We start from the raw sequence: 27,352 nt of genomic DNA, 5'->3' as shown, positions 1-27,352 counted from the left end.
AAAAAGCTATTTTCAAAATGGTGAAGACCCAACATATTTATTGCATATCAGATGGATCCAGATTTCTGAGGACATCCATATGAAAGAAAAACTTAACCCAGTGAAGAAGACAATAAATAGCAAAAGCTACACGAAACTGCAACAGAAGTTTCAACAGCATATACAGGATGTGTTTATCAGACTGTTGTAACTAAATGCTAAGTAACTAAGAACTAAATCAAAACTTGGATAAAGTTAAACCTGAAGGTCTGTCAAATCTATAGATTTACAATTGAATCCAGGACCAAGACAAAACTAGCTAAATAAAGCATGGTGCTTTGAGCTGACATATGATATCTTACAATGATCCTGCTGATTTGAATGCCATACATAGAAAACAGTAGACATGGACTCGTTTTGAGACTCAACCAATGTTAATAAACCGAGGTTTTAAAAAGATTTGCCACAAATAATTAATAGCATATCATTCTGTTCATTGAAGACAAGGATAACACATTCATGGTGAGGTCAAAATAAAAAAGACACCCGTCATTGTGCACTGAACATGCAGCAAACAGACATGTGATGTCATCATCTGCTAGAGGGGTGGCAAGAGAGAACTCCCACCCCACCAGAACTGTGTCCAGTGTGTCCAGACCAACACATTCATGTAGACTGCACCAGGCCGTTTAAACAAGCATTCCAATCTTTTAAAATAAACCTAATGTTATTACAAACCTAATGTTATTACCTTGTTATCTTATTGTGCCTCTAACTTTGCAGGAAGGCAAGCGTCAACATGATATACTGGCAAGCGTATACATGATATACTGTTCTGTCAAATACTTCAGAAGAACAGCAGTCAAGTTTACGATTAGAAAACAAACCAGCGACTGTAAACTCTCTTCCTCATGACTAGGGTCAGTACTTACAAGAGGAGCCAACGCATTGAAGTTCAGATACTTCAGCCGGCACTTGGTACAGTCCTGACCACCAAGTTGCAGCCTACTGAAACAGCATCCTACAGTGACTGATAGTGAAGTCCTCTTTCTGCTGCCTCTGCACTCCTCTCCAGCCTCCTGGCTCCTCTCACTTACCTCCTCTCCCCCTCTCATCTTTCAATAATTCAATCCCTCTGTGCTCCCTCCTCCTGCTGTGAATACCCTTTGTCCCAACCCTCTTTCCGAAGTCACTCTCCAAGCGCATTTCATGATGATGAATTCAATTGAATTCAGAAGATCGACCCTTATGTGGGCTTACGTTGATTGAAATTCACATCTTGCTTGCAGACACATCCACCATCGACCTATAATCAGAACATAGGTGGAGATCATATCAAAGTGGCTCACCCTCTGGCCTGTAGTGGGCCACGATGGTGACAGTTTGACCAGCATTCTTGAGGGCCGCCGCCGCCTGTTCATGTGTGGCACTGCGGAGGTCCACACCATTCACCTGACAGGGATGATAGAGATCATTCACTGTGGAGGAGGTTTTACATATCTAAATAATTGGGGGGGGGAGAGATAATTCATACTTGATTATCATTGATTTGATTTGATGTTTGTGTGTGTGTGTGTGTCTGAGAATGTGCACGTGTTCTTACAGAGACAAGGCGGTCTCCTTTCCTCAGCTCCCCACACAGGTCTGCAGGGCCTCCTGCCAGGATGAAGGAGATGAAGATGCCCTCTCCATCTTCCCCGCCCACTATGTTGAAGCCCAGCCCCGTAGCTCCTCTGTGGAGCACCACCTTTCTAGGTTCTCTGGGGGACAAGGCATAAAGGAATTAGATTCACTGAGCAGAGAAAAAGTTCATTTTCATCCAGCTCTCTCTTTAAAGGGTTGTCATTTCAAAGAACAAAATTAGCAATTTTGTAACTTTGAAACTTGAGGCAAGGGCTTGATTGAATCTAAATAATTTAAGCTAAACCAGTTGATTACATGAATGTCAACTCAAATAATAAATGATGGTTTTGATATACCCCTTGTTTCATCAGTTTATTAATGTGAACAAGTTTGACCACTAGAGGGCAAAACCGCTGTGTTATTTATTTCACATAAGTACACAGCAAGGTGCTACACAAGCCGGAGAGATAAGGACATGATACAATACTACTATGGCCGTTGGTCCTTTGATAGGATACCTATTATAGGGCATAAAGACATACAACCTTGGGGAAAAGAATTACACAAAACTGTACATTTGAAGTTTGTTAGAAAAAAAACAGTAGGATTTTTTTCTAACACGGCCCAAGTTGCAGTTGTCCATGGTTAGGGCCACGTGTGTGTATATTTCATTCTAAGTCGTGTTCCCTTCCATTTGTCTCCTCCTTCTCATCCATGTATTACAGTCCGTGACTGGCTGCTTATACGTCACGCATAATGATCATCATTACCGCAACTGCTTCCAACTGATTATCTCAGTATCCGTCTTATTAAAAACCCTTCCTGTCTTCTGCTTGTCAGTCGCTTAATTCAGTGTTTGTGCTGTTCGTTCGAGGCGACTTTGTTCTACGCACAGTCTTTTCCCCCACTACTAAATACTGTAGACTTTTGTTAGTCCCCCTCTCTTACTAGACGGACACGATCAAACAAGAGGCTCCTGACAGTCATGCTGTACAAATGCTGAATATGTGAGAGTATTCCTCTGCTGCTACTCTTCTGCCTCGTCTTTTCCCCTTCACAATAAAAGTCATAAGGTGACAGACCCTGTGGAAGTGGATTCAGGCCCGTCAAGTGCCCATTCATGCCTCCCTTTACAGAGACAAAAAAGAATGAGGGGATAGAAACAGAGAGAGAGAGAGAGAGAGAGTGACAAAGTGAGAGAGAAAGAGAACTATCGCCGGGGGACTGGCCATCTGCCCTCCTGTTTACCCATGAGGCATAAGGCTGCACACGATTGCCGCTTTTGGCTGACTGGCCTCGGAGAAATTAAAAATAAATCCTGTTCACTCTCTGGCTTGAGTGCCATCAGACTGATCTGAGATCTGTTGGAGGGGAGAGTTAAAATAAAAAAAGATAGAGAAGCGTGGTGGAGGCTACTTCATCTCCCAAGACCCTCTCTCTTTAAACCTTCCAAGGCCAGCCCAAGGCCAGCCCCACACAAATCTTCCTGGTTTATCACTCTCTCGCCTTCCAAGCGCATCCCTTTTTCCATTTGAATCCTTATTGCCTCTATCCATCCACTTCTCTACTGCACTCCATTCATCCCCCCCATCAATCTCACTGTCCCTCTATCCTATCATATCTTCAACTTACACACCCCTCCAGCATTCCATGTCTCCTATTCATAGTGTGCCCATACAGAAGTATACCCTATGTGTGTTGACACGCACTGTGATCGAGCATCATCAATCACCAGAAGACATTCAAAGCGATTTTTTTTTTTGCCTTACCTGGTGACATCATCCTCTCCCAGCATGCTCTTGGGGGTGGGTGAGTAGCGTCCCGAGGGGGCAGATGGGAGGGGCTGTCCCAGGAAGCTGGGAGGGCTGATATGGTTCTCCATGTGTTGGGAGTAGGCTGACAGAGACAAAACAAAAACAGTCTTAGATGCCTAAGCCAAGAACTGGAAACGGATGCCAAACAGCTAAGCAGAAGCTGAACTCTGTAGACCTGCACTAGCTTTTACGGAAGAGGCACGCGGACGGCAGGGTACGTGTCTGTGACTGGCAAGGTTCTCAAGACTCTGGGGTCTGGTCCTCTAAGCCGTTAAGTCTTTGAAACACATCTCCAACATCTGATCCCACGCAGTGCCAAAGCAACCAGCTTGCGAGGGGAAACAGTCTCGACTTCAATCCTTCAGCTAATGTGCACCGGGCTACAGTTACAGATGTGATTGTGTGAGGCACGGAAGACCTTGGGGGGTATGGGGGGGTGGGGGGGGTTAAGTAATGCAACCCTGAGCATTCGGACATCCAGGGTGGGATGTTGGTGTGCCAGTGTACACCCCCGTGTCGGAAAAAGCCGACAGCCGTGCTCTCTCATTCCCATTTCCATGACAGAGACATGGTAACGTACTGTAGCTACATGACAGAAACTGCCAATGGCTTGATTTGAGCACCGACGACGCTCGCTGTACTTTACATAGATGAATTAGAGGCCGGGAACGCCATTAGCTGACTGTAAGACGATCCAATGATTATTACAATATCACCCTTTACTGTATGAAAGTCAGTTACAACATTGGGATTGGTTGTTCCTCTGACTTTTTACTATGGGGCTTGGAGGTCAGCAGTTTCACAAGCACAATTACCTTCATGCCAAAGCTACAGCTAACGACTCATGCATAATGTCTCAATTCCAATTTCAGAATATTGTCCACTGACCCCGCACCTTTGGAACCTGGTCACGGTTTGATGACGTTGTCTCGAGTCAAATGTCTGTGGATTTGTTACCCTTACTGTGTACAGATGATGATGAATGTATACTCTATTTTAAGGTTATATTGGAAACATGGAAGCTTAGTACAGAACTTAAGTTTTATTATTTCATAAACAGTCCAATCTCACCAGCAGTTAACAGATGGTGAGTGACATGGTTTACACAAAACACTGTGAAGGTCCCACATACAATCTACTAAAAAGCAGTAACACTTTGAAACAGTGCTTGCTAAAAAAGCTCACTAATTGTCTCAGTGGCAGTAAACCTTGCGGATGAAATGAGCATGGTGTATGTGACACTGAAAGTGATAATTTATTATCTCTCAAGAGAACATTGACATACATGTTTGTTAACAAACCTGAAGTAAATGAAAAAATACCTCCCAGAAATGGCACCTATTGACTTTCTCCAAATATGGACTTATGTAAAACTAGAATTAATACAAGTTGACATGTATTAATACAACTTCAGGTAGGTATTCTACATTTGGAATTGATCTCCAGACCCCTTTTTTCAATTAAATATAACAACAGGAGATTAAGCCTTGATTCTGCAGCTTCCCTTCCCCAGCCCCTTCTCTTGATCCAATCAACCCAATTGGTGCATCCGATAACTCCAAAGAGAAGGATGAGGGTACAGTGCACACCAAATCATAAGGCCCATCAACACAATCATGTCCCCATTTCCATCCCCCCCCCCCTCAAATACCCATTATTGAGCCATTGTGCACACTTAACAGAATTATTTCTCATTCATTAACTCCGGTTTAGATCCTTCTCCATGCTTCCTAGCGGGAACCATCATTATAATATTGTTCCCCCCTTCCCACCTCCACAACCTCTCCCCGTTCTCTGCATTAGTGTATTACTGTCTGGATTAGCAGGAAGCGGTCGTAGCATCAGCAGCAGCACGGCACGTGACACCCAGGCTGTGATTCAATTCTGTCGTTTGTCCTTCACGCCTGTGAGTGGACACGTCATGACAGCGGTATGCTCGTCTCGGGGGACCTCTGGGAGCACCGTGTTAGCGTTAGCTTTCAGTTCGAGGGGCTTTTTAGAGAGCAGAGGACTGAGAGGGGGACTGCCAAGACACTGATAGTGACAGTCGCCTCTAGCATTGTGCTCAAGGTGGTGCAGATGACCTTTTGACTGGATTTCAAAAGTATTTTGGTCCAGTTGTCAAGTCAGTGTCACACTAATATCTCACCATGTTTGTATGTCTATGTATTCACTCTTCTGTACCATCATTGTATACAGGTTGTAATCATTTAAAGAACAGATGGATGGAGATGGAACTAGCTTAGGTCTTTCATGCCATTGCATTACAGTGAATGAATCCTTTTTGGGGATGATATCCACAGAACAATCTGTAGTTCTTTAAATGAATGTACAGTATTAACTCCACTAACACCATCTTTGCCCAGCTGTAACAAATTCATCAACTGAATTGCAGGTGATGTGTTAAATGATCATTTGTGAATTTAATATATGAAATTACATACAAACATACAAACATAAGATGTTAGGTGTTGTTGGAAAACCTCTGTACAATGCAGAAACTGACAGTCCAACTCCTTTTCCACCCTTGAGCAACCCCAACCCCACCATCACCAACGTTGGGATCCATCAAGGGAGCAATTTGCCACTAATACATGTGAACCGACCGTGTTTAAGGAAAGCGCTGCATAGTTTTGTCTTTGAAACGTGCCATTCACAGTAAATTAGAGGGAGCATTGTCTCTTAGTTGAGATGGATCAATTGTGGTCCCATGTGAATTTCCCTTCCCCAATAATTAGTTGGAGCAGAAATGACTGGGATGCATTTAAACAGCTTGTGTGTGGTGTGTGTCTGTAGAGGCCTCCAGCCCTGGGACGTGAGAGGGGGACATGACCTTTGGTGCCCTGAGGGACAGGCATTCTCACTACAAAATGGACGGTCAAACAAATGCTCTTTTTTTCACCTTGATGTTTGGCTATGTTGTTCTGGTACAAATAACTGTACTTATACCTATAAGAAAAGGAGAATATCCAATTCATTGGTGTGTCTCTAACATTCCTTCACCTTCCCAATAAGGAAAGCATTGCTGTCCACACAGGGCAGTAATGATTTGCAAGTAATCTGCTTTGTAATACCCCCCTTCAAATAAGTCACATGGCCTTGAATCAACCACATATTTGGGGAAACAATCTGACGACTAAGATGGGTATTATCACTGGTGCTGTCCGTGTTGCTAAAACTGACATCACTTCCTGACATGATGCTTCACAGTGTATACATTAACCTAACCAACATGAGCCGTTTTGCTGAGGCCTTCACGGCTGAGGGAGCGAATGGCGTCAGTATGTGGGGGTAGGTTGGTCAGATGTGTCCAATCAATTGGGCTTGAGCCCTTTCCTCTGTGGGGCTGTTAGTGCCCCCCCCCCCCCCCCCCCCCGGCACTGCCACTAGCAAGCAGGACAGATCAATGTGGTGGCTGATCTGACACACTTTCAACCTCAGTACCACGGAAATGTCAGGGGTAGCCAGCTGGGGCTGGTTCTCTGGCACATTTGGTCGTTTTTGCAAATTGGTTTGTGATTTGGGTGGCTGGCTTTTTTTTCTCTCCTTTTGCTGTGCAATTGGATGCGTCTGGGCTGAATGTGGTTAGGTGTCAGAGTGTGTCACGAAATCCTTTCATCTATTTCCCAGATCCTTCTCGCACAGGACAATAACTTACCACCTGGTGTTATCCATTACATTTCACTTAAATGAGGAAGCTACCGTAGGTCAAATGGAACGGTAAAACGACATGTTGGATAAAAAAAGCTCAGATATGGGATTAATCTAATTAACGAGTCATCAGTATCACAATAATAGCTTTGTCACGCCATCTATGAAGTGCAAACCTTAAAAAAACATTTGAACTCAAATTGATCGATTGTATCATTCAATTTATGTATTCCTTTTTTGTTGAGTTAGCAGATGTCACAAACGCACAGTTAAGATGCACATCCACATTTCTTACTGTCAATTAGTAGAGAAATTCAGAGAGAGAAAAAAAAAATAAAAATATTCTACAGGAAATCAGCTTGTTTGATACAGGGAGCACATGTTTACGTCCAGACTGAAAGGGAGAGATAATACAAACCAACACAAAAGCATACTCACAGTTGGTGATGTCAGGCGGAGCAAAGCTGTCATTCATGAAGACACTGTTGGGTTTTGCCACTTTCAAGTAGACCACGTCGGGGGTGTTTTTCAAGGCAGTCACGGCGTGTTCATGGCTCACCTCTTCAAGGCAAGCACTGTTCACCTGCACAGGGACACACCAGAGAGCTCAACACTTGGGTGGTACACACACACACACACACACACACACACACACACACATATATATATATATATATATATAAAAAAACACACAGGACATTATATCATCAGACAAAAGACCAATGTGTCCAAATACACCATTCAGAATGCGCACTTACAGCCAGAAGTTTGTCTCCTATCTGTAATCTTCCGTCTTTGTGTGCAGCTCCTCCTTCGATGATCTTGGTGACGTAGATGCTGTTATCCCCTGGGATGTGCTGGTTCCCCACACCCCCTGCTATACTGAAACCAAGACCTGGGAGAGACCAAGACAAAGGGGCAAGTCTGTCAGACCACTATGGAGAGAGCGAAAGGAACATTTAACATACTGTAGTAGAATAAACCAACACCACCCAGACGAATGGTGGAACTGTACATTCTGACAAAGAAAACCCTTCTCTATAGGTTTCATTGGAGCTGAAGATTTGTTCCAGTTGTCTGAATAATCATAAGACCCTGGGGGAATTAACGCAAAAGCGACTTGGCAAATAAAGACAACAGATTGAAAAATCTGCATATATTTATTATTTACCAACCAGAAATGAAAAGCACAATAATGTCCTCTTTTGCATCATGGATAATGATGCATACATACATTTCTAACTGAGAAGGCCAGCATTGTGGTTGCAGGCAGCCCCAAGTTAATGCAGTTTGAGCCAGAAGGATAGTGTGACTCGGACAATCCCCCACCCCCACCCGTCAGAGCCCCCAGGCCAGTCTTAATCCAAAGAAGTGATTTACCATTATTGCTTCTTTTATTACATTTAGGATTAAACCCTAACATGTTGGGTAGAGAAAAAAAGTATTCCTCAATATAAGTGCTTTTCCTTCTAAATTGTCTTCACACAGATGAATAATGTTGAAAAAATATATTCTAAAGCCTCTATACTGGACAGAAAGGTTGATTCTCAACATCCAAGTAACAGTTTAAAAGTCACTTATAATAACTTGGGGATCTGTACAGAATTATATGAATAATAATAATGACATTTGCTGAGATGTATTTCAAGAGTCCCCCAGAACAGGGGGCTTAGAACATATGACTAAGACCGATTATTATCATGTAAAATGTAACTTGGGTATAATGTATCTCACTACATTCAAAAGAGCAGATCATGTGACGTGTGTGATGCTTCCGTACATGCCTTTAGGCCCTTTCACCAGCTTGATCTCCATCAGCTTCTCAGAGACGGCCTTCCTCCGGCGCACGTAGAGGCGTACAAGCGAGCCCGCCTCCTTCAGTGCTTCCACAGCCCGACTGTGGGTCACGTCCCGGACATCCGCCTCGTTGACTCTCAGGATCACATCGTTGACACTGTTTAGGGGTTGTTAGAAACACGGGTCAGGCTCTGAGTCAGGCATTATCCCAGCTGGACTCATTTGTCTATAAGAATCCAGATTTGGTCAAAACGGTCCTCTCTTTTCAATGGGTTCATTTATAGTACCTGAATCAAATGAATTTGCAGGGTGAAATGGAAATGACCTGAATCTTTCCATCAACAAAGAAATAGAAACATGACCCTTTGACACCGACTCGACAACAAAACAAAAAACGCTCCTGTGCAAGCGAGCAATCGGACTCTCCATAAAAGGGAGACATATTTGACCCCCCTCAACGATGGAGAATAGCATGGCTGTGACCCTATCCCTATCCAGACAGTCATCAGCACCTGGATTACGTTCCCCGGCCAGGACTCTCTGAAACATTTATGAAGCCGTGAAATCAGCCCGAGCCTCTGGGGGTGGTCTGGCCAGCTGGGTGAAGGCTGCTTGTCCCTCAGACACAGTGAGGGGATCCCCTGTGGTGTCACTGGCTCTACCAAGGTGGGTCGTTACTCTCCTGTGGAATCAAGCCTCGAGCCCCTTCTGAAGGCCTTTGTTTTCTATGTGGACGCGTCTCCTTTCCCCCAGGAGCACATGTTCATAAGCTGAACATCTATCACCACTCATTTCTACACTTGTTGCCACTGTACTCCAAATCTATGCCTGGTCACCCTGTGAGGTAGAATAGTCTAGAAAAATATCTCTGTACAAACCTATACACACAATCAGGTGTGAGCCATGTCATGCAGTCTGAGTGTGTGTGTGTGTGTGTGTGTGTGTGTGTGCACGTCTGTGATCCTCACCGAAGACGTCCATCCTGGGCTGCTGCACCCCCAGGGATAACCTTTGTGATGAAGATACTCGGGTCTTCTCCGATGTGTGGGTTATCTGTGCCCCCTGCGATACTGAAACCCAGACCCGAATTTCCCTGGAGAGAAAGAACGTTGTTAGTCAACAACAACAACAGGAATATTATATATAGTGTGGCAGGAAAGTTGTAATGCGTCTAATGATGATGTTTCTAAACCACTTCAGTGTGGTAATATTAGCACATGTAAACAGCACCAGGACACAGGCACACACGGAGAAAGTCTGTGCGTTTGAGGAACAGTGGCACAGGGATAAGAGCTAGCAGGGAGACAGCTTGGGGAGAAGCATTTTTTATTTACGCCGTGTTAATAATAATGTGCACTTGAGAGAGCACAGCTGAATTAGGTCACGCGAAAAAAAGAAGATGAAAATAATTTAAAAAAAAGACATCACCACAGGCACATTCCAGGATTAAGATGCGGGTACGTTTAGCAAGGGGCCAGGGTATACAAAGTGAAAGACTTGGGTGTGTAAAAATTAAATAAAAAGTAAGGAATCATGGACAGAACTTTATCATTACGAGATACAGGTATTCATCACTTGAGTCCTGAGCTGAGAACACAATGCAGTCTAATAACTCATGTGTTCAATGGCTGAGTGTCATTTAATGTGTAGGATTTTAAAGAGGTGATCCATTTGTGTTGCACCATTTAGGCAAGGACTCTCCATCTCTCCACAAGTCTGGAGGTTGTGTAATAAGTGGGGGTCAAATTAAGTACAAAAAATGTGGATTAACAATAAAGAGTCTGCATGTAAATTTAGATGGGTCAAAGTCAGAATACTTCACAATATTGTGGGCAGATTACATTGTAAAGCAACAAAACATGAAGTGACTAGACCCATTGTGTTAATGGGCAAATTTGACATTGTTTCTGGGAAGAATCAGTCAAATTACATGCACCACTAATAAAGTCACACTAAGAATAGGGGGGAGTGGTCTCTCTTACCCGTTCAAGCGTAATCTCCTCATATTCATAATCTGCTTCGGTTCCGTTAACCTGAAAAGGTAAGAGCAAGAGATGTGTATGAGGAGTTAGTATAACCCTCAGTCACCAGAATCCACCTGTTCTGTTTCTGAAGTTGGACTACAGAGTAACTAAATGTCAAGGTCAAGGAAGATGTTAAACAAGTCTCTGTACAGACACAACTGTACTGTCTTCATTTACTTTCACCCACTTAACAGATGCTTTTATCCCAAGTTTTTCCAAAGTCTTCAGAGAGACGGTTGGATGAATTCAATAGCAGAGCACTGTTGTGCCCTTAGGTAGGCACAGGCTCAGGCTTTCACTGCATTGTCAATATCCAGCCAAGGGGATATAAAATGTGCAAATGTGAACAGGACTGGTAACTACCAACCTGTTCTGGTCCAGACTCTGCCAAGCTAACCCGTGAGCTGGTGCAAACATACTTGAATGAGCTTCTCCAGTGCTGAGCATGTGTTGGGGGACAGATCTGACCATCACACCAGCCATGGTATTGCAATTTTAAACTGTGCAAACCAACTGAACAGGTTTCTTGACCGGTCATGATCAATGCTGTTTGGATGATTGGCAAACCTTATCTCAGCTGACCGATTGTCTCACTCTGGTAGAACAATCAATAGTGTTTGGGCCTCTTCCTGTTCATGGTTCAGTCAGCCCTGAGGCCTGTCCGTCTACCCTCAACCACAGCACGCACGCACATACACACGCAAGCACGCACACACACAAGCACACACACACACTCACGTGAGGCGTGTCTGGACCTAGAAGAGGCTAGGTCTGCATGAGTAACACAGAAACACACATCTGACGTTACACTGTAGTCGGAGCTAATTATTGATGACATCCATCAATAAAATCAAGACATAACGTTTTCAGATAGACCTCCGGTTTATCAAGGGTTACCTTGGGCGACTACAGGTAATTTCCATTATCGATTCATGAGAATTAAAGACATGAAACGCAAAAGAAGTACTCGGAGAAATGAGAACCACTGTCAGTCAGCAAAACGTGGAGAAGCAGCACAACCCCGTCTGCTTCTTTCATCCCGTCTTTCTCCCCCACAGCACAAATGAATCCTGCAAAGACAAAGACCCATCTTGCTGACGACACCCAATGTCTTAAGCACTGCCGATCCCAATCAGGTGTGGGACAACTTTAAAGGCTGCTGTGTCGTCGTCAGTTTAATTCTGATTGGTGTGAGGCTACGGAAGGGGATGAAGAGAAACTAGGGATATGAACGCATGCTGCTTCACCCGCTTTTGACATTTGGTGTCATTGCTTGGCAGGAATCCTTTACACTAGTGAGGCCGTTTGATAATATATTCAGCCATTTCCCTCATTACTCACTTCCTTCATATGACCAAACAGGACATGTGGAGGTGGTGTACATACCGGTTGGTACACACTACAATTATGACCTTATGAAGTAGCATAAAAACTGAATCCCAGCAAACATCAGGTTCACCGTTTCTGTTTTGTAAATACTGCTTGCAGCCTTTTGTCAGGTAGCCTATATTCTGAAATGCTTTGACTGAATCTGCCATGGCATGAATAAGGCTTGGATATACTGCCAGCATCAATCTGCTTTCAGCACCATGGACAGCACACAATTCCCTCTATAAAAGGAGTAACAAAGGCCAAACACAAGTATGAAGTTGTATTCTTCCCTAATGGTTAAAGATATGAAGGTAGGCACCATATTGCATGTCGCTTTGGGTAAAAGCATCAGCTAAGTTAACAAAATGTAAATGTATACAGTCTTAACTACACATGCACGTTTCTAATATGATGCTCACAATCGGAGACTGCTCCCATCTGAATGTCAAAGAGGACAAATTACATCCCAGAATTCCAGAACTGCTCCACTAAGAGAACCAACTCAAAGGATGGATCCCATGAGGCTTTGGATGTTCTTATTTCAAAGCTGCTGACGCTTTGGTTTTAGAAAAAGATGCAGATGTCATCATCTTGAGTAGTCAGAATAATAGGCAGCCTTAACCCCTGACCCCTGCTCAGACCTCATGGGAAATGAAGTGAAGAAATTAACTGAGGAGATGCACTCTGGTCGGTTATTGCGGAACCCACAGATACACAACACATTTCGGACCGAGACACACACACACACACGAGAACAAACCAGTCCTTTCTATTTAGACTGAACTATAGATTTTGAATAATCTTTCTCCTGAAATAAAAGATCATTTGATTTATGAGAATGTACTGTACATAGCTATTCCGGGAAAACCTCACTGTAATGATGTATTGTTAACTTATATAAATGCATTTATGATAATCCAAATGAAAAGAGGGGATATGTCAATACAGGATACAATATGCTATGCACAGCGACAGTAGATTAACAAACATGTTGAACTTACATATGGAGGCGTGTCCAGACTGTCTGTATTGACCACTACAGGGGGAGGGTTCGCCTGTAAACGGAAACAAAATCAGCTCATCCTTTGGCTTTTCAGGACTGCATTCCAAAATATGACACACAGTACATTCCTAAAAACCTGCCAATTCCATTATACATTCGGACAGAAAAAAAAACGCTCAAATGTTTTTAAACATATCTTTACAGTCTTAAAATAGCCACTTCAGTTAGGAAAGACAACATTCACTTACTCTCCTCATGATGCTACACACCAACTGAGGATGGAAAAGGGGAGTGACTGGCTTTCAGAGGAGATTACCAGGATGGAGAGCATACGTACATGGCATTTTACACTGCAGAATATGCAATGCTGAAGCATGAAGGCTAAATAAATCAAATTAAGTCCTCTGGGGTTGCGTTGGTAGTGCTCACCACTTCCCTTCCTCTCTTTCTCACTGTCTATCTCTCTCTCTCTCTTTTTCCCTCACTCTGTATAGCACACAGATGGGCTGTTTCAGTCAAAAAGGGAAAGTGTGGCACTCTTCCCACAATCTCTGTCTGTCTCTCTCCCTCTCTCACGCTCACTGTAATCTCCTAACTCCATCAAAACCAAAAGTGGAATGGCAGGGATGAAAAAAAAATGAATACATGAATACAGCAAAATAAATAAATAAGGACAGGATGGTGGTAAAAAAAAACCTGTGACGTCGGAGGGATGACAGCAGTCTCAGCTGAGATTGGGATCACAGGGATTATGGGAGAGGAAGGCGGGGCGGCATCTGTCTGCTAAACAATAGCATGAGGGGGTCAAAGGTCAGACAAACACTGCAACAAAGATGAACAGCAAGAGAAAACGTGATAGGAACAGAGAGGATGAGAGGGTGTATGCTTGTGTGTGTGCGTGTGTGTAAGAGAGAAATGTGTGTTTAGGATTGTTTTTATTTATTCCAAATCCCAGTGTGTAGATGAGACTCTGTCGAAGGTGGCCTTGACAGATACTCTTTTTGTGATTCGAAATTTCATTAAAAAAATGTAAGCGCAAATTAAAACTTAAAACTGTGCCATATTATTTAGCAAGTGAGTGTACATTAGAGTAGTGTTGCAACTACCCAGCACAACGGGTTCTCCCCCTGTAGTGCATCAGAGAGGCCAGGCACCTTTCCCCTTGACGGCATAGTTCAAGGGGGGGGTCCAAACACCATGGCAGAAGATGACAAGTGGCAGATGGCTGTGTAATAGAGGGGTTGCATCACCCTCAGGAAAATCTTGGCCAGCTCCTTTTTTCTTGTGCCATGTACACTTTCTTTGGTATGAATAGATAACAGAACTATCATGAGTTTGGTCTGAGTGTGAATCATTCCATGTCCTCACGCGTTCTTTTAAACTCACACCCTTGTGAAGTGACTCACTGCAAGAATGACTGACATGATTTGAGTCATACATGTTGGTGCTTTCAATAGTAGAAGGACTGATTCGTTGGACATGCTTTTGAGGTATTTAGGCATTGAATGCATCAGAATTGTTGTAAGAAATGAAGTGTGATTTTATGAGACATTTTTGCAAGCTTAGTGCCAACTACCGTATGCTGTATTCATTTTTTCATTCACTACCATACATTTATTTACTGTAGGTTTTCCACAAATTACTATGGAAAGGAAGCTTTATGGATTCATCCACAAATCATTATACATTGATTCAGTCAGTTCCTTAATTTTGTACTGCTGTCATCTTTTAAAGTAAAAAAAAAAAAAACCTTCCATTGAATGTTTGACAAAAACACTTCATTTAGGACAGAGTACCGTTCATGCTCACATCACAAGAACTCAAGCCTTTGACCTCATACCTCAGTGGTCTCATGAAGCTCTGCAGAAGTGCAGAAGAAGAGCTGGGTTGGGCTTTATCACTGCTGAACCAAGACCCGTGGAAAACAGAGATGAAGCACTGCGGCTAAAATTAGCCCAGATCAACAACATTGATCTGCAAGCCCTACTTTCGAAGCTCCGCTTGAAAATCCTTTCACAATGGTGCTTAATTGCTCCAAATGAATAAAAACTCTCTCCGCAACACACGACAGACCAGAGATTAAAATGTAATTGTATAAGACTGAAGCCTATGAATAAGCAGTACAACAATGAGCTTTTTGAACAGTAGCTTCTGTATTGCATTGTAATTGTCTTATGGCTAATTGTAGAGGAGCTTAAAGAACGGAACACTTGAACTAATGGTGAGAGATGTCAAAACAACAATTTAGGGGGAAATTCAACTACAAAAATAAAATAAAACCAAATAGAAAATGCTTTATACAAAATAAGCAAGCAGTTCAATCAACTGAGCCCAGGCAAAAAGCCATGTAATCATCAGGTTACCAGCACCCTCCCTTCAAATTCCAAGACCAAAGAAGCAAAGAACTATAACATCTTGGTTAGAAATAACCAAATCACATTCAATAAAGCCTAAGATTTGGCATTAACAATGCAGTCCATACAATAAGGACATATATGCCACACATTCCTTTTGCCAGGACACTAGTAATTGTAGCACAACTCTTTGTAGTGAACTGATGAGGTGATGGTAAGGTATACCTTGTCGAAGGAGAATGGGACCCACGGTATGTCAGGCCTCACACCTCCGCCACCTGGGACTTTAGCCGTACTTTTGGTGGGGCTTTTCTTCACGCTGTCCCGGAGGTTAATAAAACGGCTCCTGGCTCTGCACGAGGCAGGGAGAGTGCAGGCTGTGAACGTTGCCACGGATGCCTGAACTGGTGGATGGCCTTGCTGTCGGTACGGCTGTTGATGCTGCTGATGAAGCTGTTGTTGGTGGTGAAGCTGTGGTTGATGCTGCTGCAGTTGGTGGTGAAGCTGTTGTTGATGTTGCTGCTCTGATTGTTGTTTTAGGAGCTGTTGTTGGTGTAGTTCTATAGCGTGCTGCCTTTGAAGGGGGTGAAGGTGTGCAAAGGACTCCTGGAGATTCAGGTTCACCCGCGGGTTAACAGGGTTACCAGGTACTGGTTTGGTCGTGCCAAGCTCCCCACCATTGGAGGCCTTGGAGACGTATTCGTATCTTGGGTAGTAGGTGGTCATTCTCTTTAGCTAAGCAGATGAAGATAAGAGACAGCTGATTCCAGAGTGAGAGGAGACGCAAGAAAATGATCCGCAGCGATGAAGAGAAGCACGTTGGCCAATAAATCAGAGCCAATCCTGTGTCTTAGACTTTAGCCCCATCAACCATCCTGCACTCTGTGTATTCTTTAAAAGAGAACACCCTCTTTTCACCCGACTATCTCACTTACTGCCTCGCGCAATTCCACCCTCCCCGTCCAGTTTCTCCGTTACTCGCATTCCCTTTCTCTATCTCGCACCCCCCCTCTCTCTCACTCTCTCTCCTCTCATTCTCATGCCAATTAATAGGCTCCAGTGAGTATGGCACATGTCAGCACTGGGGGGCCCCCCCTTCTCCCAGCATGAATAATCAATGTTGCCCCCGGATTAGGATACAGTCATACATGTCATCAGACGACAGGGATTGCAATGCAGAGTCACTGTTCACAACCAGGGGTGGGTGAACATGGCATTCTTTAAATCTTGCTGTTAATATGGAGTGTTCCGTGCCCAGATCAGCATTCGTTACGTCTGTTGCTGATGAGCAAACAGTTAACCCTGTAGTCTGGCCCCTTTACCAATGTATTAAGAATTCACTTTTGATTTTGAAAACACCCTGTTTTTAAAAGTATTGCAGTTTTGATTTTAATTGATGTGCAATTTCTATATAGTTGAAGGTTCCTATCACTCTAGCTCATAGTCATGGTACATACTTACTACTAATCTATTCTGGTCTTTACTTATTGAGTAAATGGTGGTTGACACGTCTATTTAATAAATATTGTCTATTGTATATGTACATATACATACATATCTATCTATCTATCTATCTATTGATTGTTACACTAGATAATCTACATCTATAAACATGATAATTTACAATACCTATTGAATAACAACAAAGTATTTTTGAATCACTGGCTGAGTGAATCATAGTGTACATCATTGGTAGCCAATAAAAAATGCATTTCACAGTTGATAAAAGGATCCACTTCAAATAGTTATCGGGCAAGGAACTTGATTAGTGTCAGAGACTCAACCATATATTTCTGAAACAGTTCTTGGTTATTGTAACAGCCCTGTATTGTAGCAACCTTGCTGATAACAACTGTTTTGTAGTTATAATACTGGACTGGTTATTATTTTATACTGAATGTATAACATTATGACCCGGTAAACCATCTTTCAGGAAGGATACTATAAAGTTCTAGTTTGGACTGAAGACGGTTTTCCCTCTTTGCTTCTCTTGTGTAGAAATCCCTCTCACCTAGGTATAGAATTTCAGAAGAAATCCTTCAAGATGTATGATACGGGACAGCACAAACTGCAATCACACTGATGACAGCTTAGCTTGGAAGTCATACTGTTCCCCACAAATCTGTTACCACAGAGGGGGACCACTCCCAACCGATAAAGCAAGGCTGGCTTAAGCACTGTGACAGATGGCCATGTATAGACGGACACACAGTACACAGCCTTTACATACAGTCAATTATGAATGGACCAATGATTTATACAACAGAAAATATGGCTGAGAATAACCTACATACTCGAGTTGACATGACAACTAAGGCTATGCAATTAGGACTGAGGCTGGATTTCATAAGCAGGTTTACAAGCGGGCTTCGGTACCGTGGTTAGTGAGGAGCGTTTGGGCTCCACCCTCTTTAGCATTCACAGCTGATACTGTCCTCTGCCACACAGATGCCAATAGACTGGTCCTGTGACAATTCATCTATACATGTACATATGGCCATCACTAGCAGGGCAGCAACATCCCTCCCCCTCCCCACTCCTTTCTGTGTTCCTGCTCCAAAACCAATAACCTGGTGTGGAACTGTCCTCCAGTCCAATCCACAAACCAATACGCTGTGTGTTTAACAATTTCCACCAAACCTACAAACATGATGGCTGAGAAAGGCTTGCAAAATCTATTGATATAAATTAATGTATTGGTGCACAAATCAATACGTGGTAACTGTGGATGTAACGATCGGTCTACAGCAAACAAGTTAAGAACGGTTGATGGGAGGAAAAGTAATGTGTGTGGTGGAGGCTTACTGTCTGACCCATACAGAAATCGTCTGAGACAGATATTCATCTCTGTGTGACATGAAAAGGCTGTCCCCACTGTTCGGATCTCAAAAAAGGATCCATATAATGACAGGTATAATGCTAAATTACGCTGGAGATCGGTTGTGGATTAGGATTAGAGAGCGGTTACGGAACAACACATCTCCAGCGCCATCTACAGGACACAGTGCATCTATGCAGGTTTGGTTTGTGTATGACATCCAGTCCTCACTCTCTCTTTTGTAGACTCCTTAGCCCACTTCTTTCTGTGGGCATAATAAGTTGATCCCTACCTAAGTGTCTGCCTTTATTCTGTATGCAAGTCAAACACACCAATGAATCAAATACTTAAGAACTCCTTTGCATCAGTTAACTAAAACATACTGCTTCGTAACTATAGGTTGGCATGTGTTCAATTGACTGTCATGTAATTTGCTTTATACTGTAACTCTTCTTAATACCAACCCATAGCTGAAGCGCAGCTACAGAAACATCTTTGCACTAACCAATGTAACGTTTCACTAACTTTGAGCTGTATAATAATATTGGTTCGCATGCCGTTTGAGTTTCAATATTCTTAAATGTACCGACGCCTTCAAACTTATATAGTTTGGATTGTATGTATTGAAGCATCACGATGGAGGCAGGTGCCATTTGTCCTTCTGCCTACGCGTGTGTGCGTGAGAGAGTGCCTGGGTGGCAGAGTCTCTGTTTGAGGCAGTAAATAGGGAGGAGGGGGGTTAGTGCTGCGTGTCAGGAGCCCAGAGGTTGCTAGGCAACGCTGGGAAAGGCATGTGGTACTGCAGGGGTTCCCAACATCAGCCCCTTCACTACGCAAGAGTGTTTATGCAGTCTTCATAGTACACCGATGTATCTCATTCATGGGTAATTAACAATGTTGATAGGATATTGATATACACAGACAGTGAGGATGCAACTAATCATTATTGCCAGAAGAGGTATTTTGGTACAAGGACCGAAAAACCAGAATACCAACATAGGGCAAAGTGTTTTTTGGGCAAAACCCTCCACTCAACCATTTTCTCACTCTGACCCCACACCCCTACCTTAGGACTAGTAGCACCCTGTGGGAGCAATTTATAGAGAAACTCAGTGAGGACTCGTCCAATAAATGCTGCATCGATATCAGATTACCTTGGACGCACCCGCACAACAACGCCATACAACATGGAGTTTATGCATTTCTACTGCTTTGAAGCATCCCGTTCTACACACTGCAGCCCTTGTCACATGTCATTTCCTGTGACAACTCTGCAGGCAAATAAATCCTTTAAAATTATTACAGTACGTGTGACATGTTATGTCAAATGGATTATCAACGAGGCAATTTTTATTTGATTTTTTACACTTGTGATGCTGCGCTCACTACACAGCTCATCCCAGTATGTATTCACTGTGTAGCCGCTAGCTACCCCCGTCAGTTATCTGCAACCTACAATGTACAGATTATAAATGACGCAGCACTAGCTCTTTCTATGCTATACCTTTAACCACCTTGGTTTTTTTTATGAAGTCTGTCACCGTTTACTATGACATGACACAAGGAAACTGAATCGTCCCCCGCCAAAGACGGCAAAACACAGACACCGCATGTGCAGCTCAGAGCAAGCCACCCAATACACAAACAGGAGTTAGTCTGTGACCACATGAATCAAAATAAGTCAGGAGCACAGCGCACACTGAGACAGCATAGCGTTGGTACACACACACACACACACACAGTTGTTTTCCCTGTTCTGACACGTCGTATAAAATGACTCATACGGCAAAGGGCGGCACTCAGTCCTCCTCTAAGCAACATAGCCCCATCATGCCTGCCTGCTAGCCACCCCCCCCACCACTCTCTCTCCCTCCCCACCCAGCATCAAGCTACGAGGGGCTGTGAGTGACCGACCTACCAGCAGGCGCCGGTGCAGCCTCTTGGTCCTCCGCAGGGTGCCCATGATGCGGCGGCCCATCTTCTTGGCATACCACACTGAGGACAGCATGCTTGTTGCTTCTGCTGATACCGTCTTTGCCTCTGCCTAGGTGCTGTGTTGCCTGCTGTGGGCTGAGAGCTTCTGCTGCTGGTTGTGGTGGTTGGAGGGGAGAGAATCAGACGGGTGGGGAGGGGGAGGAGGAAAGGGGGGGGGGTCTTCACTCCAGCTTCACACTGGCTCGTGTCCCCCCCTCCCTCACTTATTTCTCCCCTCCTTGCTCCCTTCTCTTGCCGGTACAAATACACGCAGGCTGCTTTGAGAGCGTGGAGGTGGGCTCGCTGTCGGGAGACAGACGGATGCTCACCTTGTCGTTGTCCCCCCCACACACACACACAGACACTGAGGCAGTGGTAGAGGGTCTGCAGCCGCCGGAAGGAAAGATCGAGGGGCTGAGAGCCAGAGGTTGCCTGTCCTACGCAGTCTCCCTCAACCGCCGCCGGAAGGAAAGATCGAGGGGCTGAGAGCCAGAGGTTGCCTGTCCTACGCAGTCTCCCTCAACCGGCACTTCAAGTCTGTACAGTCCTTCTCATTACAGACAGACACTGGAACGTGATGAGAGTGAAATTGCGCCCTTAGGGCGGATTAACCTCTGACGGGAGAGAAAGCAAGTCTGTCTGATGAGGAGACGAGCCCTGGTCTGTCCGTGTCTGTCTGGTGCACAGGGGATGTCAGACTGGTGCAAAGGATGAAAGAGAGGAAATAAAGAGAGGATGTGTGTGAAGAAGATGGAAAGCGAGTAAAGGGAGAGGGGGAGATAGAGGGAACGGAGGGGAGGGAGAGAGAGAGATAGCCGTCTTCAAATCTCTCCTCTGCGTTTTTGAAAATGCTGCTTTATTAACCTCTTCTCTTCTGACCACCGTCCATTCTCCCCTCTCCTTCCCTCATCCCCTCTGCCCTCTCCTTTATCCTAATTTCTCATGGTTAGTACGGGGTTGGATCCAGGTGCATTTAGCCCTACTCATCCTTCTATCCCCACATTCGACAAATGAGTCAGCAGGCGAATCTCATGCTTGCAGAACGCTGACTTGAACGCCCCGACAATGGAGAGGGGGAGGATGGGGGAAGGGGGGGAGGGAAGGGGGGGGGGGGGTGCTGGCAGTATGAATCCCTGCATTCCTCCACAGGCTGAACAGAATGCTCTGGAGCTTTCTCAGGGAGCCATCCATTACTGCTTAGTGTCTGCCGTCCGTGCTCCTGTTTTACCATATCAGCTTGCAGCATCCTGGTCCAGTATGACAGGGTGTCTTGTGCCGTCATGTGACTTTTGTGGCAAGTCGATGTCAGAATCGTGGCTGCTGATGGTTTCGAATATTTGTGTTTAATTGATTTTCGATTGAGTGTGACATCAATGCTTTTATTTTTTGGGCCATTTGTACGTCACACTGGATTCCTAGGTATGTTAAGTGGATATACGTAAGCAGTGCTGATGTGGCGCTGTAAATCTTGGTCAAGGGATAGGAGGCAGTCACTGCTGCACTCTATCCCACCTTTCCCATTAAAGATAGCCTCACTAAATCTGTCCTTCCACATAGGTTCAACCTTCTCCCTCTCTCTCTCTCTCTCTCTCTCTCAATCTCACTCTCTCTCTCTCTCTCTCACTCTCAATCTCTCTCTCTTCCCCTCCCCTTTTCTCTTCTCCCTCAATATCTCATACAAGGTCCTCCATTTTCTTGGGTGTCAGTTTTTCCTTTTGGTTTTGTGTTACCGTCAGCTCCCGTGTTTCCACGGCTCCTCCTTGAGAGGAAGCGCGAAGGAACGAGACGTCCTCTTCTCTGCTGCGCCGTCTCTTTCCAGAACGTGGGATTCCATTCATGTCTGTAATCGCAGCAGCGGTGGTGAAGATACCGGCTTCCTGACGTCACTGATGGCAAAAGGGCAGCTTGAAGCACCGCTGTAGATGAATTGTGAGAGAACAATGGACTGCGGGATGTAGAATTGCACTGCCAAGGTTTCTCTGGGTTTAACAACCTGCCGGCGCTACGCTCCTCGTTAATGGCCCGCACACGCACACACACACTAGTTGGGAAAGGAAGAAAGGATGACTAATGTGCAACACTGAATTTCTTGATGTATTCTTTTTTTTAAATCAACAATCCTTGATACACATTCTAGGACATGTCTATAGGCCTTCACTTTCTGCAATCCAAAAAGTATGTACTTACAGGTGTATTAGTTTGCGATAAGATACTGATTTGTTAATCCTGCAGGAACTCTCTTACTCGTTTCTTACTAACAGTGAATGCAATGTGGCTTGACACCAATTCTGTCAGTAAATTTGTGGTAAAGGTGAATGAATAATACAAAATTACAAAGAGCTGTACTCCAGGGTTTAAGACATTTCAACCCTAAATCGTGATTCAAAACCATTTAACCAATAGCCTTTTACAGAGATGTATTAACCATGAAAGACAGGTACGAAAAACAAATCATGCCTCTGCATATTTAAAACGATTTACAATCCACATGCCCTACCCTGCTCAAGCAGAAATTAACATCAGCATGACAACCTTTGCATCCAGCATTGCCAATACTGTACACAGTTTGGTGAAACACATTATAGATCTCACTTATTGACAGCAGGACACACCCATGTCTGACACAAAGCATCCACTGTTCAAGGTGAGCAACAAGACCCGTGTGAGGAAGACAGAAGCCCGCATTCTGGACTATGTTACCTCATGGGCCGAGATCTTTCACTCCACACACAGCTAGCAAAGCGTCAGACACACAGTTCAAGCTTATCCCCACATCAACGGCACCCGCAGCCTGCTCTAGTGACAGTAAGCATCTACAAGCGAGCGGGGGGGGAAAGAATGTTACCTGAAACAGGCCCTGGCTTTGGGGGTAGGGGGTAGAGGAGCACGAAGGGAGGGGGCTGTCCTCGCTTGGAGGGTACGGGGATGTGGGCGTGAGGGGAGGGACTTCCAGCTGTCCTAGAGCAGACGACCCGTCAAAGATGCATTCCAGAGACGCTACCTACAGAAGGGGGGCACGGAACTGAAAGGGTTACTAAAACAGAACAGGAACAGTAGAAAAGCAGTGTCAATAAGAAAGGCTGAAAAAGAGATGAGGGGAGAGGGGGTGGAAGAGAGAAATAAATGGAGACAGAAAGAGAGAGAGAGACAGAGAGAGAGATAAAGATGGACATGAATGGAAAGCAAGAGAAGACGACAGAGCAGAAACCAAGACGGGAGGAAGTGGGAGAAGTAGGTGTGGAGGATGAACAGATCGAGGGCAGCTCAGTCTGCACAGTGAGTGAGACACCAGAACAGCTAGGCTAAAACAGGGAAGTTAATACCATGGGAGAGGTACAACAAAAAGACAGATCTCGCAGCACTATCTGATCCTCAAAGTTACTGGGTCTGCTGTTACAGTGGGGGGTTGTAAGGGATTTCTCTTATAGGTAGTTTAGGAATCCTTCACGAATATATTCCGTACTGTGTGTAATCAAGCATGATTGTTTTAATTTAGAGCAATTATCATAATTAGAATAATTTAGAGCTGGCCAGCAAGATGTTTTTTGCTGGCTAATGCAAACCCACACTGCAAGCTCTCCAGGACCAGCGATCAGTTGAGCCCCTAGGAACTCTATTTGAGCTCAGACAAGGTAGAAACACACACATCCTGCGAAGACCTCGAAGCTCCAGACAAAACAACAAACCGACCAACTGGCTTCAACAATCAGGGTTGTTTTGTCAGAAAGGATTGACTGGGTTATTACAACACTGTGTGACACACGATGGCCTGCCATTAACAAAAAACACAACGTGTGTTTCATGGCGAAAACACAACATGTGTGTTTCAAGGTGAATGGCTTGACTTGTAGCAGTCCAAAGGAGATTGGGAGGAATTGCTCATTTATGAAATGGGACACTCAGAAGTTCCAAGCAGTATTATGTACACCACATTCATCACCACCAGTTCCAACACAGCCTCAGGGTTGAGGACAGACTGTGATGTGTGATCCTTTATCAGACGGCACCATCACACTCTTGGATCTCAGCAACATGGTCTGAAATCCGATGCAGAATATGAGCTGGCATTGACGTATCGATGCAACAGCTGAGGAATGCCATGCAAAGACAAGGCACACGGACAAACGTTGCAGCATCAACAATGGCGCAAAATGGTTAATGAGCGCAATTTAGTTGTCATCACTGACTTTAGGCCAACATTTCATACCTTTACTCCATGTTGCCTCTGGGTGGCAGCAGTGTGCCATTAACTAGCACACACGTGCTGAGCCTCAAGCTAGTTCAGATACAGTAGAGGAGGCAGTGCAAAGCGGTTCACTAGCCCTGCCGTCCCTAAAGCCTGTATGAGCACATGGTGGCAGCATCGGTCGTTTGGAGATCTGTACGACCCAACATTATTAGTTGAGTTACTTGTGTGAAATCAATTATGTCAATTCCACTTCCTGACAGTTAACTCTGGTAATGAACAAGAACAGTGATCGAATAGAATTAACATAGCTCCAATGTGAGGCATGAAATCCAAGCGTCTCATACTCTGGTGGAAATACTAGTGGGTTTTGAAATGATAATACACTATACTTTGCCTGCAAAGGTGCCGCATGAGTCATGACAGGGAAAAAGTGTTAAGCTTTGAGCTACTGTATAGACTACATCTGGGGGCTGAAACTAAAGCCAGACATTTATTTCATTGGTGCCAACAGCCACTGCACAAGAAACATCCGCAATAAATCACTGCAATACAACCTACCACATAAGATTGAAAAACATACAGTAACAAACACTAGTCTATGATTGCTGCAACTTATGCCACAGTGACAAATGCCAAAACTATATTGAAAATGTCTTGCGGCAAACTATGATTGCAAAGGATGCAAAATTAGTGTTGTTTTAATTTTAATGCGTGCAGGAGTTACTATGCAAACATTTTATATAAAATAAATAATAAAAACAAGAATGTTCTATTAATGTATTGAAATACCCTAACTAACCAGAGATTTCAAAAAATTTTAGTAAATAATCGATGTAATGTAAGCAGTTTTGTTTAGGTGGTCTGAATAAATACCCACTGATACGAGCAGTGACTGGTTTGTAAAGTGCCCAAATCAAGATGTTCTTTGTGGCTTGTGTATACTGGACAAAGTTGAAGCTACATTCCTAGACTGTATTACAAATACTGAATTCATTCCCATTGCATGGTACCTGTAGCCTTGTTGATGCACTGCAGGGGGGTCCAACTTGAGACCATGAGGTGGATACATGTATGCATGAGTACATGTATGGCATGTGTGACTATTTTGAAGGGCACTGTCTCAGTAAGGCACACAAGAGTGACATGGATAGTGAAACAAGCATTCCATTTCCTCTCTCATCATCCCTTGACATGAGAGTGTGGTAAATGTGGGCGAGATCAAGTAGGTAATAGGCATGTGTGTGTGAGAGAGAGGAGGAGGAGATGTGTATTCATGGGTATAGTAACATGATGAAAAAGAGGGACACGAGTGTGTGTCTCTTGTTGAGATAGGTATACAGAGAAAGTGTCAGGTGTTTCAGTGGGTGCTGGTCCTCCTACCTTCATGGGCGAGATGTGCGCATGTGCCACGTAGCCGTGGACGTTCTCGATCTGGGAGATGTTCTTCTCCGCCACCTGGACCAGCTCGGGGCCAGGACTCTCGTCTGTGAGCTGGGGGGAGCTCTGCTCCTGGGGGGACGTGTCCTCATCGTGGTGCTTGTACTTCTGCGGAGGACAGAGAGATACCGAGGAGATGAGCTCAGCGGAGGAACACCGATTGGAGAGCGCATACTCACATAGCACAGTGTCGTGGAACAAGTGGCAAAATTAAGCAGTGGGGAATAAGGGTAAAACTGGGCTGTCCCCCCCCCCCCCCCCCCCCCCTTGAACCTTTGAGTAAAATCACCCAACTTCAATAGAACAGGCTTAGAGTTAGACAAGGAAATAAGAACAAGCCTGGGAACTTTATCTGGGATGTAACCGTCTTTGATAACATAGGAGAGCTGATTATAGGAGAGACAACACTGATAATGGTCCAATTTTGGTTTGCAATACTAGAATTAAAAGCTAGAATGAGCATGGTGCTCTTTGATGTTTTGACCAGAACCCTTGGAAGCTCCAAACAGGTTTTTTTAACCTGGAACCTTATTTCAGATGGTACTTGTGCACTCTCGATGACATGACAGTAGGTGTGTGCACACGTGTTTGTCCCTTCCCTCATTCTGTATAGTGGTGGCTCATGGTTTTGTGTCAGGTGGGGTGCATTATTAACTGACACCCCCCCCCCCCCCCCCCCCCCCCCAGCTGCCTTCTTTCCCTACACATTTACGGGAGACAACTGCACAGCCACAGTTTCCAAGGCAACTGGCTCATCAGCTGACAGGAACAACCAACCAACACATCCACCCAGGGGGGAAAAGGTGAAAGTAGTGATTCAAACACAGGTAGATTACATTCTAACATGAAGCTTATGGGAATGGAAGAGGCAGGTTGATCTTACCCACAAGCTCAGTATTTATTGATCCACATGCAACATGATTTCTGAGAACGATATTTCCTGAGGCGGCAGAATATTCTTTAGAGAGCCATACAAGGAGGAACTACTAAATGGTATGGCTGAAGATTTCACAGGCTAGATTTCAGAGACAATCACCCATTATTCAATGCAAAACACATTCTTGGTCTAAATTGAAATACACTGTATAGACAACTAAGGTAATATTTGTACAGATAATTGGGTCAACTCCTTCTCTACACTTGTCGTTCCTGTTCTAGAGGTTTCCTGTCAAAACACAGATTGTCTAAGCTAGTGGACATCCATGATGGCTAGGTCACCTGGGAGGGAGGCATGCATCTCCTAGCAACCAGTGGCACCACTGAATGTGATGTCACAACCCTCTACAGATAGAAACCTTGGTTAAGAATTAACACTGTT

General features: G+C 44.2%; 1 protein-coding gene across 16 annotated transcripts in view; it reads right to left on the bottom strand.

The window, feature by feature from the left end:
• dlg1b (discs large MAGUK scaffold protein 1b) overlaps positions 1-27,352 on the bottom strand; it is a 64,288-nt gene that overhangs the window by 8,736 nt on the left and 28,200 nt on the right. For 6 of the 16 annotated variants that reach the window (XM_047027831.1, XM_047027832.1, XM_047027834.1 and 3 more), the window contains 12 exons: positions 25,978-26,142; positions 23,254-23,409; positions 13,959-14,045; positions 13,261-13,314; positions 10,847-10,897; positions 9,833-9,957; positions 8,852-9,021; positions 7,826-7,962; positions 7,506-7,650; positions 3,372-3,498; positions 1,583-1,739; positions 1,329-1,431 (listed from right to left, as the gene is read on the bottom strand). In XM_047027831.1, the coding sequence (XP_046883787.1) occupies positions 1,329-1,431; positions 1,583-1,739; positions 3,372-3,498; positions 7,506-7,650; positions 7,826-7,962; positions 8,852-9,021; positions 9,833-9,957; positions 10,847-10,897; positions 13,261-13,314; positions 13,959-14,045; positions 23,254-23,409; positions 25,978-26,142 (1,477 nt within the window). The remainder of the gene's footprint in view (positions 1-1,328; positions 1,432-1,582; positions 1,740-3,371; positions 3,499-7,505; positions 7,651-7,825; positions 7,963-8,851; positions 9,022-9,832; positions 9,958-10,846; positions 10,898-13,260; positions 13,315-13,958; positions 14,046-23,253; positions 23,410-25,977; positions 26,143-27,352) is intronic. The other 10 variants (XM_047027838.1, XM_047027840.1, XM_047027841.1 and 7 more) reach the window with 4 other exon arrangements.

This window comes from Hypomesus transpacificus, chromosome 10 (genome assembly GCF_021917145.1).
Source record: "Hypomesus transpacificus isolate Combined female chromosome 10, fHypTra1, whole genome shotgun sequence".
NCBI classification, from domain to species: domain Eukaryota; kingdom Metazoa; phylum Chordata; class Actinopteri; order Osmeriformes; family Osmeridae; genus Hypomesus; species Hypomesus transpacificus.
The sequence above is the reverse complement of the archived record's forward strand: the minus strand, read 5'-3'. Positions and strand labels throughout refer to the sequence as shown.